The sequence below is a fragment of the Octopus sinensis genome, linkage group LG4 (genome assembly GCF_006345805.1).
Source record: "Octopus sinensis linkage group LG4, ASM634580v1, whole genome shotgun sequence".
NCBI classification, from domain to species: domain Eukaryota; kingdom Metazoa; phylum Mollusca; class Cephalopoda; order Octopoda; family Octopodidae; genus Octopus; species Octopus sinensis.
In genome coordinates this window covers 104,099,088-104,114,338 of record NC_043000.1, presented here as the reverse complement: position 1 = coordinate 104,114,338, position 15,251 = coordinate 104,099,088, and the positions used below count along the sequence as shown (strand labels likewise).

Below are 15,251 nucleotides of genomic sequence, written 5' to 3'. Positions count from 1 at the left end.
TAAATATTTCATGTCTTTGCTAGGATTATTTGTAATGTATATAATGTGCATATAAACTTGGAATTTTTGTAAACATCAATTCAGTTCAAACTAGCCTTAGTTCTGCTGCAGTATATGAATGGATTTTTTTTAATAAGTTAAAATAAGTTAAGCAAAAGAAATGTGTTGCCTATAATCATTTCAGAGATTATAGACACTACATGGTGAGATCAAAGCAGTTGGTGTCCAGCTTAAATATTGCTCTATAGTGCCTACTTGAGAATACTTATAATCATGTTACATGTTAACACTTTTCCTGCCTGTCCATCCAAATTGGTTCCAAGGCCATGATACTTAACTATATCTATTTGATATAGTTCATTGCTGTAAACAACAGAATTACTGAAGATTGATCAAGTTTTTGTCAGCTGACAACACAAATTCAACTCATTTTGTGTGTCCAGAAAAGACATGCAAAAGACTGGGTTTACAAAATATCTCAATAACTCAATATGTTATAAAATTAATTATCACCCCACCACCACTGTCTTAATTTATAAAAGAAGAAACTGGATGGCAAATGAGAGCAATAATGAAACTGGAGCACCTCTGCTGCTATACAACAAACCATTGCTTGCAGAATGTAGCAGAATCTGTTGCATAATCCCAAACGAGACTGGAATAGGAGCACACAACATGTGCAAGATTATTGGTTGTTTCTAAGTATTTAATAGACAAATTCTGCATCATAGGTATGTGCAGACATGCTGACCATCTCTGAGGGAGGTAGTGCATGCCAACAAGGGAGCTTATATGTTGTTACTCAGTCTCATACAAATAGCAGCAAAATCTTCTTCAAATCCAAATGTATTATCTTAAATAAGGAAAAGTAATATTCAATGGAGTCCTACATAGTACAAAAAAGGCAGGATATTGGATTTAATACCTTTAATTATAGTTCAGCTCAACCAGAGTTGATGTAGGACTTGACAAGTACTAAGTCTATTGCTCACAGAAGGTTCAAAAGATAAGACTAAGATGAAACAACAGTGAAAAATCTTCAATCAAAAATAAGTATTCTGTGATGTAATAACAATGATAAAATAAAGAATATCTTATTTTATTCACTCTCAGACATATATTTCAGTACTTTATTTTAAGTAACTGGACATAGATTTTTTGTAATGTGTCATCCCCTGGAATATTAAAAATGACACATATATATATAAAAAATATTCAAACAAAACTTGTACCTGAAAAAAATGTAGCTTTAACTAATCTCTTGACTTGATCTTACCTTCTTTTGATAGTCATGGTCTGGAATCCCAAACACCCCTTTTGATGAAACCACATTCTTGGAAGTTGGTAGATTTATTGCAATGGGTGTGTTAGTCACCACAGGGATGTTAGCTGGTGTGGTTGTGGTTGTGGATGCACTACTTGATGAGAAGGCTTTGGTCGAAGATAGAGAAGTACTACCAGTAGCAGTAGGAACTAATGGGTCAACATATTCAATGACATTATCTGTGTGACCACTATTACCACTACTACCGTCATCTGTAACTTCAATTTCTGTATAGTAGAATTCTTCTTCTCCATCCAGTTCTGAATCCTCTCTTCTGCAAAAAAAAAAAAAAATAACATATGTATGTATGCGAGATAGAGAGTGAGATGTAGTGGTGTTGCATCAGGATTCAAGTCACAGATGCGCAATACAATTTGACAATTTATAAAGCACAATACTATTAAGAAATAAACAAAAATGAATATAAGCAATATATGTTTTAAGAAATGGTTAGCAAAGCTCTTCTGCAAGGTGACTGTTTCAGTTTCAACCTATGAAGCCACTTAACAAACAAATACAACTTTTTGGTGTATGATTGTGTATGTGTGCATGAGTGAAGAGTTTAATTGATCAAATCAAACCCAGTACTTATTAATAAGTTTTGTACTTGTTCTATCAGTGTCTTTTTGTCAAAGTGTGAGACTATAGGGAAATGAACATACACCCACAGTCAAGTAGTGAAAGATAAATACAGTGACACATATATGCACATGGCAGGCTTCCACAGAGTTCCCACTCACTCCATTAATTCACAAGACATTGGTCAACACATAGCTATAGTAGAAAACAATTGCCCAAGGAGCTGTGCAGTGGGACAGGACACAAAACCATGTCATTACAAAGTGAATGACTATGTCTCTGCAAAATTTATATATATATATGTGCATATATATATATATACATATATACACATGTATATATATATATATATATATTTATATATATATATATATATATACCAGTATATATGTTTCTATATATGTATACATACATCTGTATAACCACACACATATATATATATAAGTGTGTGTGTGTATATATATATATATACATATATATAAAAAAATACAAAATGGGACAAGAACGCAAAACATCCAAAAAGACGATACAAAAAACACGGACGGGTCATTCGAAGCCTTTAATCTTCAGTCAAGAACCGGATCATCCTCGCAATTTCAGCTGATTAATCTTGAGATTGCTCCAGTCTGGCCAACCCCAAGGAAAATCTAAGCTTACAGCATTAGATTCTTTGAAAAAAGGATCGAATGTATACGAAACAAGGAAGGAAAATGGACGATGTTACACGAATATAAATACAAAAATAATACAGAAAAACAATAATAATACATATATATATACACACACATATATATATATATATATTTCAACAGGTTTTGTCTTTAATTCTGCTGGGTTTCTAGCAACCCTCCTCAGCAGGGTAGCCTGGTGGGGGTGCCGGTTTAGTTACTGACAGTACAACCTGTTGCATGGATATACATACATACATACATACATATATATATATATATATATATATAAATAACACGGAGTAGTTAAAACAGGGGACAACTGATGAAGGGAATGCACTTTATGTGGCATGTCTTGTTTCTCTGTTTCCTTTTTCGTTGTTTGAAAAAAAGTTCGTTTTTATGTTTTCATTTCTCATTGTGTCTACGTTTTTTTGATGTCCTGTATCCATATATGCATGTATATATACATATATATGTAGGTATGTACATATATGTATGTATATATGCATGTATTTATATATTATTTATATTATTACATATATATACGTATATATATATATATATATATATATATATATATATATATACACACACATATATACTCACACACACGTGTATATAAATACACACACACACACACACATAAAAGTTTCTTTCACTTAGGTGTCAGAAGAATTTCATTTTTACTTCTTCCGAAAATTAGAATAACTGATTGAAGTGAAATGGCTTGAACACTATTATCAGAATGTAATGTAGTGAGCATTAAATATGGTTGGTCTGTTAAATAAGCAGTACAATTGGGTTAATGGTTAATAACAAAATATAGTCTTCATTAAGATAATTGAGATAACGATTAGAATATTTGATGGTTATCATTCATCATCATCATCATCAACTATTTCATTGTCTTTATTGTTATTATAAATCATTATTTCAGTTTGTGATCTGTATTTGCATAACTGAAATAAGTTTGCTCAATGAGTGGTAACTAGTGTACAAAGATTTTACGGCTTGATACCTTCCCCATAAATGAATGAAAATATAAAACAGGAAGAAACAAATGAAAGAAAATATTATGGAAATAAGAAACCTGTCAGTCAAACATGAAGTAACAATGCTACAATGTGTGATACCATTAAGGCTAGCCATAACTGTCAATAACATTGTTTTAATTTATATAAATATATGCCACAGCTTAGTCTGGTAGTTTGATTTGTTGGAGTTAAAGCAAGTGCAGCAGAGTTCATGATCTGATACATCCTTTTTGAACTGAAGGTGTTTGCTAAGGTTAACTAAGTTGGTGATGTCTATGCATTACTGATGAGCTCCCATTAGACTGAAATATGATCAGAGTTATCTTCTGTACTGGTTGAAAGTTTAAAATAATGGTCAATTACTAATATTGTATTTTCCCTTCATGATATATATATTTCTAATTTTCCTTTCTGATGTTCCCTGCATTAAATATGATAATATCACTTCAGCAAGCTAATTCTGATTTTTTTCTTTTTATTGGTTGATCTGAAGAATGAGATCTACCTGTGGACTTTGCAGGTTTTCTAAAATAAATGAGACTGATGCCATTAATGTAGAATGATGGATTGGTAATAGTGGTTAATGTTGGTCTTAGGAAAGTGGACACAATTCAGATGATGATAGGAGAGGAGATGAGTGAATTGGGAGTGCCTGAATAGAGATGGCACAACTTCAGCTAAGTATAAGTAGCTGGGACCACAGCAGCAACAGTAGAAAAGGCAGAGAGAAGAGCAGCACATCTGTGGGCAAGAGGTTGAAGTCCTTTTGAGTCTGTTAATCAGTTAAATAGTTTTTCTCTGAATGCTATCTACAAGGTCTGTGTATAGCAGCAACACCAGCTTAGATTTGGTGAGAAGAGATGGGCAGGTGAGGAAAGAAGAAATTGCTAAAATAAGAGTTTAGAGATACAAGAGAGATATGATGGGAGTAAACTGCAGGTTGAGTTAAAGAACAAATGTCTATTGATGTAATAGTTTTAAGGAGAAAATGGCTGTAATAGAGAAAATAGAAGAGTTTTAATTGGATATTGTGATTTGACATACATCAAAAATTTGATATGGAATAATTTGGTTTGGCACTTGTAAAAACATTCAAGCGAGGTCGTTGCCAGTACCGCCTGACTGGCCCCTGCGCTGGTGGCACATAAAAGCACCCACTACACTCTTGGAGTGGTTGGCGTTAGGAAGGGCATCCAGCTGTAGAAACTCTGCCAGATCATGATTGGAGCCTGGTGCTGCCATCTGGTTCGCCAGCCCTCAGTCAAATCGTCCAACCCATGCTAGCATGGAAAGCGGATGTTAAACGATGATGATGATGAGACAAGATAGAGAAAGAAGCAATAATCCATGATGGGATAACACACAGGTGCTGCAAAGCCTCAAGTCTTCAGAGTTAAAGAAAATTTAAATACACTACTGTTGTTTAAGCTATGTTAAAGAATATAATCTTTGAACAAGAGTTTACAAGTGACATTTATAACTTAAATTTATAGAGATTACAAATATTTCACTTGAGACAATTGTTGTTATTTTTAGCACAAGACAGTCCTAATCAAGCAACCATTTGGTCAACAGTATTCCAGCCATGACCATCCTGTCTACTTTTCAAATACAATATATCTGTCACTGTTATCATTTTAAGTTTCTTTTTCTCAACCATGCTTGCATTGGTTTGACAGGTCATCTCAGATGAAATCAGCCTTCACCATTTCTTACCATGATTTTACCCTGATTTTCCTCTTCTCTAGGTTCCTTCCATTTTGATCGCTTGGTACAAAGTTGTAAAAAATTAATATTTTTTAAAATTAATAACAAAGTCTTGATGTTGATAAAAACAAAAGTGTTTTATTTATAGTGTGCTATCAGTACACTTCAGCACTATTTCTGGTTGACATTTCTGCACTATTTATAAACATAGTACATACAATCATTAAAATCTCACTCACACACACACACACAGAGAACATAAAACAATGTTCAACTTTATCTGAATACAATGTTCATCACGCTTTAAGTACTCGTGATACAGCAGTAAATATGCTGTATCATTAAATTAAATTCTGCTTGTTTTTGACGGAATTCATTTTCAGAAAGTGCTAGAGGACTTTAATTAATGGAGAATATTTAAGAAACGTCAGGAGCTATTAAACTAGCAGGTGGTTAATATATTGGTTGAATGAAGGATGGACATTGGGGTTTCAGAAATGTACAATGTTCTTACAGTACCACTTCATGCTATCAATTTTTAGTAAGATGAACAAATGGACTAAGAATTAACGTCAAGGAGACAATTTTTAGTTAGGAATAAAATCACAAACTCATCAATTCTGTCAGGAAGTGAATGTAGCTAAGAGTAAGGTGATGAGATGTTTGAGAGATGAAATGGCTGGTACGATGGATGTGAGTATAAATGGTGAGATGTTAGAGGATGTGAGTTTTTAAGTATCTAGGATCACATGTGACAGTGGACGGTGGGGTTGGCTGAGGAAGTGGGATACAGAGCGAGAGAGGGGAATAAGATAACTGGAGTTGTGAAAGGTATGCTGAGAGATAAAAGGTTGAGTATGAAAGCGAAAAGAGGTGTGTATCAGGGCATGATTGTGCTGACAATGTTATATGGCACAGAGATATGGGAGCTGAGAGAGGCAGAAAGGAAGTGACTAGATGTGTTTGAGATGTGATGTTTCAGGGCTATGGTTGGTGTGACAGATGGACAGGATGAGGAATAAGGAGGTGTGAAGGCGAGCAGGAATGAAAGAAAAACTAACAACCAAATTGGATAGATGAATGTTGAAGTGGTTTGGCCACATGGAGAGGATGGATGAGGAGTGGATGGTAAGGAGGGTGATGAAAGTTGAAGTGGTAGGCAGCAGAATCAGAAGCAAACCCGCAGTTTGTGTGGATGGATGGAGTGAGGAAAGCTTTAGTAGTTGGAGTGAGAGAGGCAAGAGAGTTTATAAATGATAAGAATGGTTGGATGAGTGAATTTTGATGTTGCTCAAAGGGATATGGAACCAGAATGATGCAGTGGGGATAAACCAGCATATTCTGTTGAGTCCCACTGCTGATAGTGGGGGTTGCGTTCTATGTTTTGACCCGAGCATAGAATGGGGCTCGCCCCTTTGAGCTGGGAAATGAATGGAATGCCTAGTGTGTGGCTTGCTGTGGCTACCCCCTCAAAAAAAGAAGAAAAAATGGGGAATAGGCCTGGGTATATGTATATGTATGTATTTCACTATGTTGATAACTTAACCATCTTTGACTCTGATAGAAACTATATAATCACAGACATGATTTTTTATATGAATAGTTAATACTACTCTTCTTCATCTTCATCTTAAGCAGCAGCTACCTCCTCTACCACCACCATTATCATCATAATTTTATGTTCAAGTTTCCATGTTTGCAAGGGTTGGATAGGTTTTCTTAAGAACAATATCTCACTACTTGTGGCAGTCCTTTCTTGTTTCCTACAAAATATTCAGCCTCTTAAGATCAGTCTTACCCAATTCCTCTTATGTCATACATACTTTCCTCTTCTGCAGGTTCCTTCCGCTTAAATTATTTTGGCACTACTTCAAACCCATTTGTTGTCCTCCATATACATCACATGTCCATACCAGTGCAGTCACCTTTCTTGCAAGCTACTGTCAATTCCTCTTATATTCAGCTTGTTTTTTTTTTTTAGCAGTCTCTTTGTGCTTGGTTATTCAATCATGCTAACATTATATAATACATCAAGTAGGGCATGTATGCCTTATTTCTTTCTGGCCTTGACATATATTCTGCATTTAATGCCCATGTTTTACTACCATTGTATTATCACACTTTGTACACAAACTCTGTACAATCTGCTCTTTACTCAAGCAAAACTAAGAGCAGCTCGAACATCAGCTCATTTAATAGCTAACAAAAGCTACCAACTACTTCTAGAGAACCTTCCATGCATTTAAAAGAATTCATTTCATGGGTATGCTTCCTGCAAATCATTCTGGTGCATCATCTACATATAAAGACCTTCTCTGTCAGTCAGATTTTGATTTCACTACACCTCTTTTGTACCAGTAGTTTACATTGGATACACCTTATAGAATTCCTACCTACTCCATTTTTACACACCAAGCATGGCCACTTTCCACATGACAGTAAAGTTGTGTCTTTTTTCTTGCTAACTAAAACTTCTATAGCAATAGTTGAATAATGTAGTCCTATATATATATATATATATAAAGAAATGATGGTTGGTTGAAGTCCTTTTCATCATTAAGCAAGCATCCTAGAATCTTAGTAATCCTTGACTTATACACCCTATATTAACAAATTACACTTTCTGATACAATCTATACCATTAATGGTTTGTTTTTAAGTTAGGTACAAGGCTAGTAATTTTGAGGGCAAGGGATTAGTCAATATTATCTCCCCCAGTACTTGATTAGTATTTATTTTATGAACCCCCACAGGATGAAAGGTAGGATTTAAATTCCTTGGTAGGTTTTGAATTCAGAACACAAAGCCAGAATAAATGCTGCAAAGCATTTTCTATGATGCACTAAGGATTCAGATACCTCTGCATTAATAATACAAGAGAAATTGTTTCTAATATAAGCACAAGGCCCAAAATTTGGGAGCAAGGAATTGATTACATTGATCTTAATATATGATTGGTTTCTTATTTTATTGACCCTGGAAGGATGAAATGCAAAGTCGATCTTGGAAGGATTTGAATTTAGAACATAGAGAACCAGAAAAACATCACATGGCATTCTCTGCTTCACACAGCAGCCCCAGCCCATCCAAAGTACCTTGGATTGCAGGAAAGCCTGCTGTGCTTACCTTGGATCATAGAGCAACCTGCTGTGCTTGAGGAGACCTAGTGATTCAAGTACATCAACATCAAAATAAAAATCAAATGGAAATTGTAGTTGTGATGCCCGTGCCAGTGGCACGTAAAAAGCACCATCTGAACGTGGCTGATGCCAATGCGCCTTGACTGGCTTCCGTGCTGGTAGCATGTAAAAAGCACCAACTGATCATGGCCATTGCCAGCCTCTCCTGGCACCTGTGCCGATGGCACATAAAAAGCACCCACTACACTCATGGAGTGGTTGGCATTAGGAAGGGCATCCAGCTGTAGAAACACTGCCAGATCAGACTGGTGCAGCCTCCTGGCTTCCCAGACCCCGGTCAAACTGTCCAACCCATGCTAGCATGGAAAACGAACGTTAAATGATGATGATAATAATGATGAATTCTAAAATTAAAACACTCCAACACCATTCTTATACCCTTCATACCATCAACACATACCCAAACCATCACCACATTATTATACTAGTGAAAAGCTCTTATAAAAATCCCTATACTTTCATACCATCTTAATGATTCAAAACCATAGATCATTATCATACTCTCAAACTGTCATCATATTCCACCAACTGATTTTAGAACAGAAGTAAACAATTAAGACTAACTGACCAGATGTTAATAAGCTTGTATTGGCAGAAGTTGGGAGTAGAGGATGTTAAAAGGTGGCTAACATACAAATTTAATAAAATTATAAAATTATATTTACTCAGCAAATTAGTTCATTAATGAACATCAGGAAGCCCTTTGTATAATAAACATTCAGTAAATTTATTTATTGCTCAGCACTAGAAATATAAAATAGTTGCAGATGAGAAAATATTAAACAAGCAAATTTGATTCTTTTCTCTCTTTTATTTTATGTTTTAGCTTTTACTATTTAATCTTTATTATTTATTTATTTATTTTCTTGGCAAATTTTCATACAATTGAGAGCAACGACCACAAGAGCAGTCAAACACAAACACATCTGTGGGTGGATATGTGTTTATTTATATTTCTATGTATATTCCCTCTCTCTATCATATATGTATAGGTAAGATTTTTTGATTTGTATGAACTCTTAAACACTTTTCACTATATATATATATACACACACACACATATATATATACATACATATATATATATACACACATATATATATATATACATATACACACATATATATATACTTACACATATATATATTTACATATAAATATATATATATGGCGATTTTTTTTCCTCTGTCTTCCCTTCTCTGGATCTTTCCTTCTATGTTTCTGACGAAGAGCTCCACTCGAAACGTTAAACCCTCCTTCTTTCCTTAGCGTCCAATAATACTATATTTGTTCCACGTCCTCGCGTTGTTGTGTTTTTTTTTTTTTTTCTTGTTTGGATTAACTATATATATATATATATATAGATATATATATATATATAGATAGATACATACATACATATACATTCATCTATATATTATATATATATATATATATATATCTATATATATACACATATATATACACATATATATATATTACTAATATATATATATATATACATATATATAATATATATATTATATATATACATGTATAGATGTATGTATATGTATGTATGTATCTATCTATCTATCTATAATATATATAGTTAATCCAAACAAGAAAACACAAAAAAACACAACAACGTGAGACGTGGAACAAATATAGTATTATTGGACGCTAAGAAAGAAGGAGGTTTAACGTTTCGAGTGGAGCTCTTCGTCAGAACATAGAGGAAAGATCAGAGAAGGGAAGACAGAGGAAAAAAAATCGCCATATATATATATTTATATGTATATATATATGTGTAAGTATATATATGTGATATATATGTATATATGTATATATATATATATGTGTGTATATATATATATATGTATGTATATATATATGTTGTGTGTGCTATATAATATATAGTTGAAAAGTGTTTAAGAGTTCATACAAATCAAAAAATCTTACCTATACATATATGATAGAGAGAGGGAATATACATAGAAATATAAATAAACACATATCCACCCACAGATGTATATATATATATATATATATATGTATGTATGTATCTATATATATATCATCATCATTTAAAGCGGACGTTAAATGATGATATATATATAAATAGATACATACATATATATACATATAGATACATATATACTTGGAGATTATGAGAGGTAGTGGTGTCAATAAAACCCAAAGGTGTCAGGTAATGCTGAGTAAGTGCTATAGACAGACCATAGTTAAGTTCCAGGTTAAGTGACAATGCCAATAAGGAGTCCAACATAGGTCATATATCAACATGTGTATATATAAAAAACCAAGGCTGTGAAGATTTTAGAACATTTATAAATAGGTCTTACAGCTGTTTCCAGGATATTTTTTTATATCCCTTCATTGGAGACGGTATGAGAAAATGGTTAAGCAATAGTTAATTTAGATAAGATATGAAATAGAGAGTGAAGTGGAGGAATGAAAATAGATGTGAGATATGCAGGGATATTGCAGTTGTAGATCCATTATTTAGGCAGAATGGTATACATATAAGATTCCAATACATTGTGAGTAAATTCCAATAGTATTTAAAATTGGTAATTCCATGTATAGAGTTTGTACACAGTGCTATTTAAAGTGACCTAAAAAAAATATCCTGGAAACAGCTGTAAGACCTATTTATAAATGTTCTAAAATCTTTACAGCCTTGGTTTTTTTTATCTTATTCTGAAAAATTTTTTTATATATACATACACACACACACATATATATATATACATACACATATATATATATATACATATGCATACATATATATACATAGGAGTGACTGTGTGGTAAGAAGCTTGCTTACCAACTACATGGTTCTGGGTTCAGTCCCACTGCATGGCATCATGTGCAAGTGTCTTCTACTATAGCCTCGACCAAAGCCTTGTGAGTGGATTTGGTAAACAGAAACTGAAAGAAGCCCACCACATATATCTATATATCTATATATATGTATGTCTTTTAAGGTACACACTCATATAGAAAATGTGACGCCGTCATTGTGGTATAAAATGTTGTTTAGAGTAGTTGAATTAGAGAAAGATTATCATGTTAAATTTTTGTAATACAAATATGTAAATAAAAATAAAGTTTATTTGTTAGGCGAAAGATTACTGAATCTTTTGATATCCCATACATCAAAATCGGCCACTCAGTTTTCAAATGTCAACTGCTTTGTAATAAAAATAAAGTTTATCTGATAGTCGTAAGATTACTGAACCTTTTGATACTCCATAAGTCAAAATTGGCAACTCACTTTTTGAATGCATAAGGAAGATACACACACAAACTCTCCTTTATATATATGGAAGTGTCCCTGTCTGTTGTTCTCTCTGTCTGTCTCTCACACTCCCTGTGCATCTATCTCTTCCTGTCTTCTCCCCTTCCCTGACATCAGCCACCCTCACTTTGCCACATTTCCTTGAACTTATCATGTAATAGCCCAACTCCATTATCGATTTTTATTGAAATCCATAAGCCTATAATTGAAGTGGGTATTAGTTCAACATGTGTACAAAGAAGTTTGGTGAAGATTGGTTCCCTGGTTTGGGCATTAAGATGGTAACAGACAGAAATTGCCATTTATATATAAGATGTATATATATTATTTATAATAAAAGGGAAAAATCATTAATGATTTTATAAAAGGGTCAGCATGGAAATAAAAACCTTATAGGTGAATTTTACAAATATCATAATAATTATACACATAATTATAACAAGAGATTGGCTATAAGCCTCTCCACGTGCTAGAAACAGATGCCAAAAGACACTAAGGTGGTATTAGCATCTTTTGGCATCTATTTCTAGCATGTGGAAAGGCTTACAACCAATCCCTTATTATAATTATGTATATAATTATTATAATACAATATATATATATATATATATATATATATATATATGGCTCCTCAGCATGACCACAATCTAATGACTGAAAAAGAGTAAAATAATATATTGTGTGTGTGTGTGTGTGTGTGTGTGTGTGTGTGTATGCATGGGTACATTTAGTCTACAAAGAGGAAAAGTACTCAGTACAGAAGTAGAGTGTGATTATTTATTGTAGGGTTGAGATTACTCTATTACAAGTCTTACAAACATAAATGATGATAGATGTGCACAAGTATGTAACAGGAGGTGAAATAAACACAGTAGAGGTAGGGGTGATGGAAGAGTTGAATGATAGTTTCATTTCACCTCATAACCAGATACTTGTTTACTGAATAAAGTCATTTTGTCAAGATAGTCCCATTTCTAATAGAATCAAAATACTTGCCAAGTTCTGCCCTGGCAATACAATAGATGCATACAATGAAAAAGTTTACAATGTGAGTAGAGTGAGGGAGATGGGGTGGCTTGTTAAGAAGGTCAAATCTAGCTTCAGGTTTTATCTTGCTATTTCTCACCCTAACTGGTAGTCATTCAAACAGAAACTACCCTATATATCACTATGTACTGTATGTTCTGCACATATATGTAAAAAGAAAATAACAGCCACCATGTTACTTCTCAGTATAGTTACTGCTTTAATCTCATATAGAGATTTTCTAAATTAACAAACTATACACACACACATACATATACACATACAGTGGGCTTCTGCACAGTTTTTTACCTACCAAATTCAATTAATAGGATACAGTTCAATCTAATTTTATAGAAGTCACTTACTCAAGTTGCTATGCAGTAAAATTGAACCTGGAATCACATGATTGAAGAGAAGTTAACTAACTCCACAAGCATTCCTGTGTCTAATACATACACACACACACACAGCTCATATATATGCATGACACCTTGGTCAAGTGTCTTCTACTATAGTCTTGTAAGTGGATTTGGTAGATGAAAACTGAAAGAAATTGCCGTATATATGTATATATCTATGTGTGTGTCTTTGTGTCTGCGTTTGTCCCCTCACCCCATCACTGTTTGACAACCAGTGTTGGTGTGTTTACATCCTTGTAACTTAGCAGTTTGGCAAAAGAGACTGATAGAATAAGTACCAGGCTTAAAGAAATAAGTCCTGGGGTCGATTTGTTCAGCTAAAACCATTCAAGGCGGTGCTCCAGCATGGCTACAGTCAAATGATGGAAGCAAGTAAAAGAACACACACACACACATGTCCATTTATATATGTGTGTGTGTTAATTCTAAATATTGCATACACATGACAAATATATTATATATACATGCATACTCTTTCTTGCTCCTTTTTACACAGATAAAAAAATCATTCTTGCTGAAATGTTTCCTCTCAATAGTCTGTAGGTCTTTTAGCATTTAAAGAGATGAGGAGTACTAGAGGTGGTAAATTAGGAAGTGGGAATGTATTAGAAGTGTGAGTAGCAAATAAGCGAATGAAAAGCAGTGTGTGAGAGGGGCAGAAAGAGGAATGAAAGGAAGAGAGTAAAATAGGGTGAAAAAGAAGAAGGGGTAGATTAGGGGACAAAGATAAGGAGGAGGTGACAATTAACAAGGTTATTCACCTCCCTTGCTGTATAGTACCATATACAAGTTAGTAAACACTGTCTCTAAGGAGAAGGAAAATAAGAGCACCCAACTAATATAAAAACCTGTCAGCCTCTTCAACCAAAACATTTTTGAAAACAACCACTGCTGCCACCATCTATGAGGGAGCCTCCTCATGGTCATTTGATACACTAGAAATAACAGCTGTTGAATTGCACCTTACTGATTTAAAGTGTTTGGAGGTGGGGGACTCAGAACAATGCTCTGGACTATTTAAATTTAATCCTGGATGTATGAAAAGACCTGATGGTTGTGGCCGGAATGCATTTCATCCAAGGAGCCATGCTGAGGAGCCATATATACTTTAGGACTGAATTGGGGTATACAAAAGCAATCTTAACCACCCATGCCACCACCACCGCTGCTGCCACATCCATCTCCATCTCCACCACCACCACCACAACCACCACCACTGACGCCACCTCCACCACCACCACCACCACCACCATTGTCGACGTCATCACCCATGTGTATAGCTGGCCAGGCAATGTAATCAAGAAGTATAAATCACAATCAACATAACTATAACCACTCACCATCCCAACATAAATTGCTGTACTGTATCTACTGCTAATACAAACATTGATGCTGATGCTGAAACTACTGCTGCTGCTGCTACTACTACAAGCTACTTTTATCTTTAATAAAAAAACAACATTTAGCAGCAGTACCACCACCATTACTACTACTACTACTACTACTACTACTACTACAGTAGAATCATCATTCCAAGTAGCTGTTGCCAATAGTAGTACTTTTATAGAGTAATTTCATCAACTACTACTAATACAACCTCCCCCACCCCCACCACCATCACGAAAAAAAAAACACTGCTCAAATACTGCTGCTACAGTCACTACTTTAAAAAAAGACAAACAAATAGACCCCTCTCACCCACCCACTAAAGGAGCACCACCATCACCACTACTGGAAACACCACTCCAAAACTGCTTTTACTACTTTTACAAAGACTAAACACATCATCACCACCGATACTACTACTACTACTACTACTACTACTACTACTACTACTACTACTACACTACTACTACTACTACACTACTACTACTACTACTACTACTACTACTACTACTAATTTGGTTCTAAGCAATAATGCACACGCACACATGCATCACACTAAACAAATAGTTGGCATAGCATCTGCCATCCTCCACGCTTCTCCATC

General features: G+C 34.3%; 1 protein-coding gene across 2 annotated transcripts in view; it reads right to left on the bottom strand.

The window, feature by feature from the left end:
- The window catches only part of LOC115210418 (zinc finger protein 704-like), a 138,374-nt gene that overhangs the window by 2,286 nt on the left and 120,837 nt on the right, over window positions 1-15,251 (bottom strand). For both annotated transcript variants that reach the window (XM_029779019.2, XM_036502287.1), the window contains exon 5: window positions 1,277-1,598. In XM_029779019.2, coding sequence (XP_029634879.1) covers window positions 1,277-1,598 — 322 coding nt within the window. The remainder of the gene's footprint in view (window positions 1-1,276; window positions 1,599-15,251) is intronic.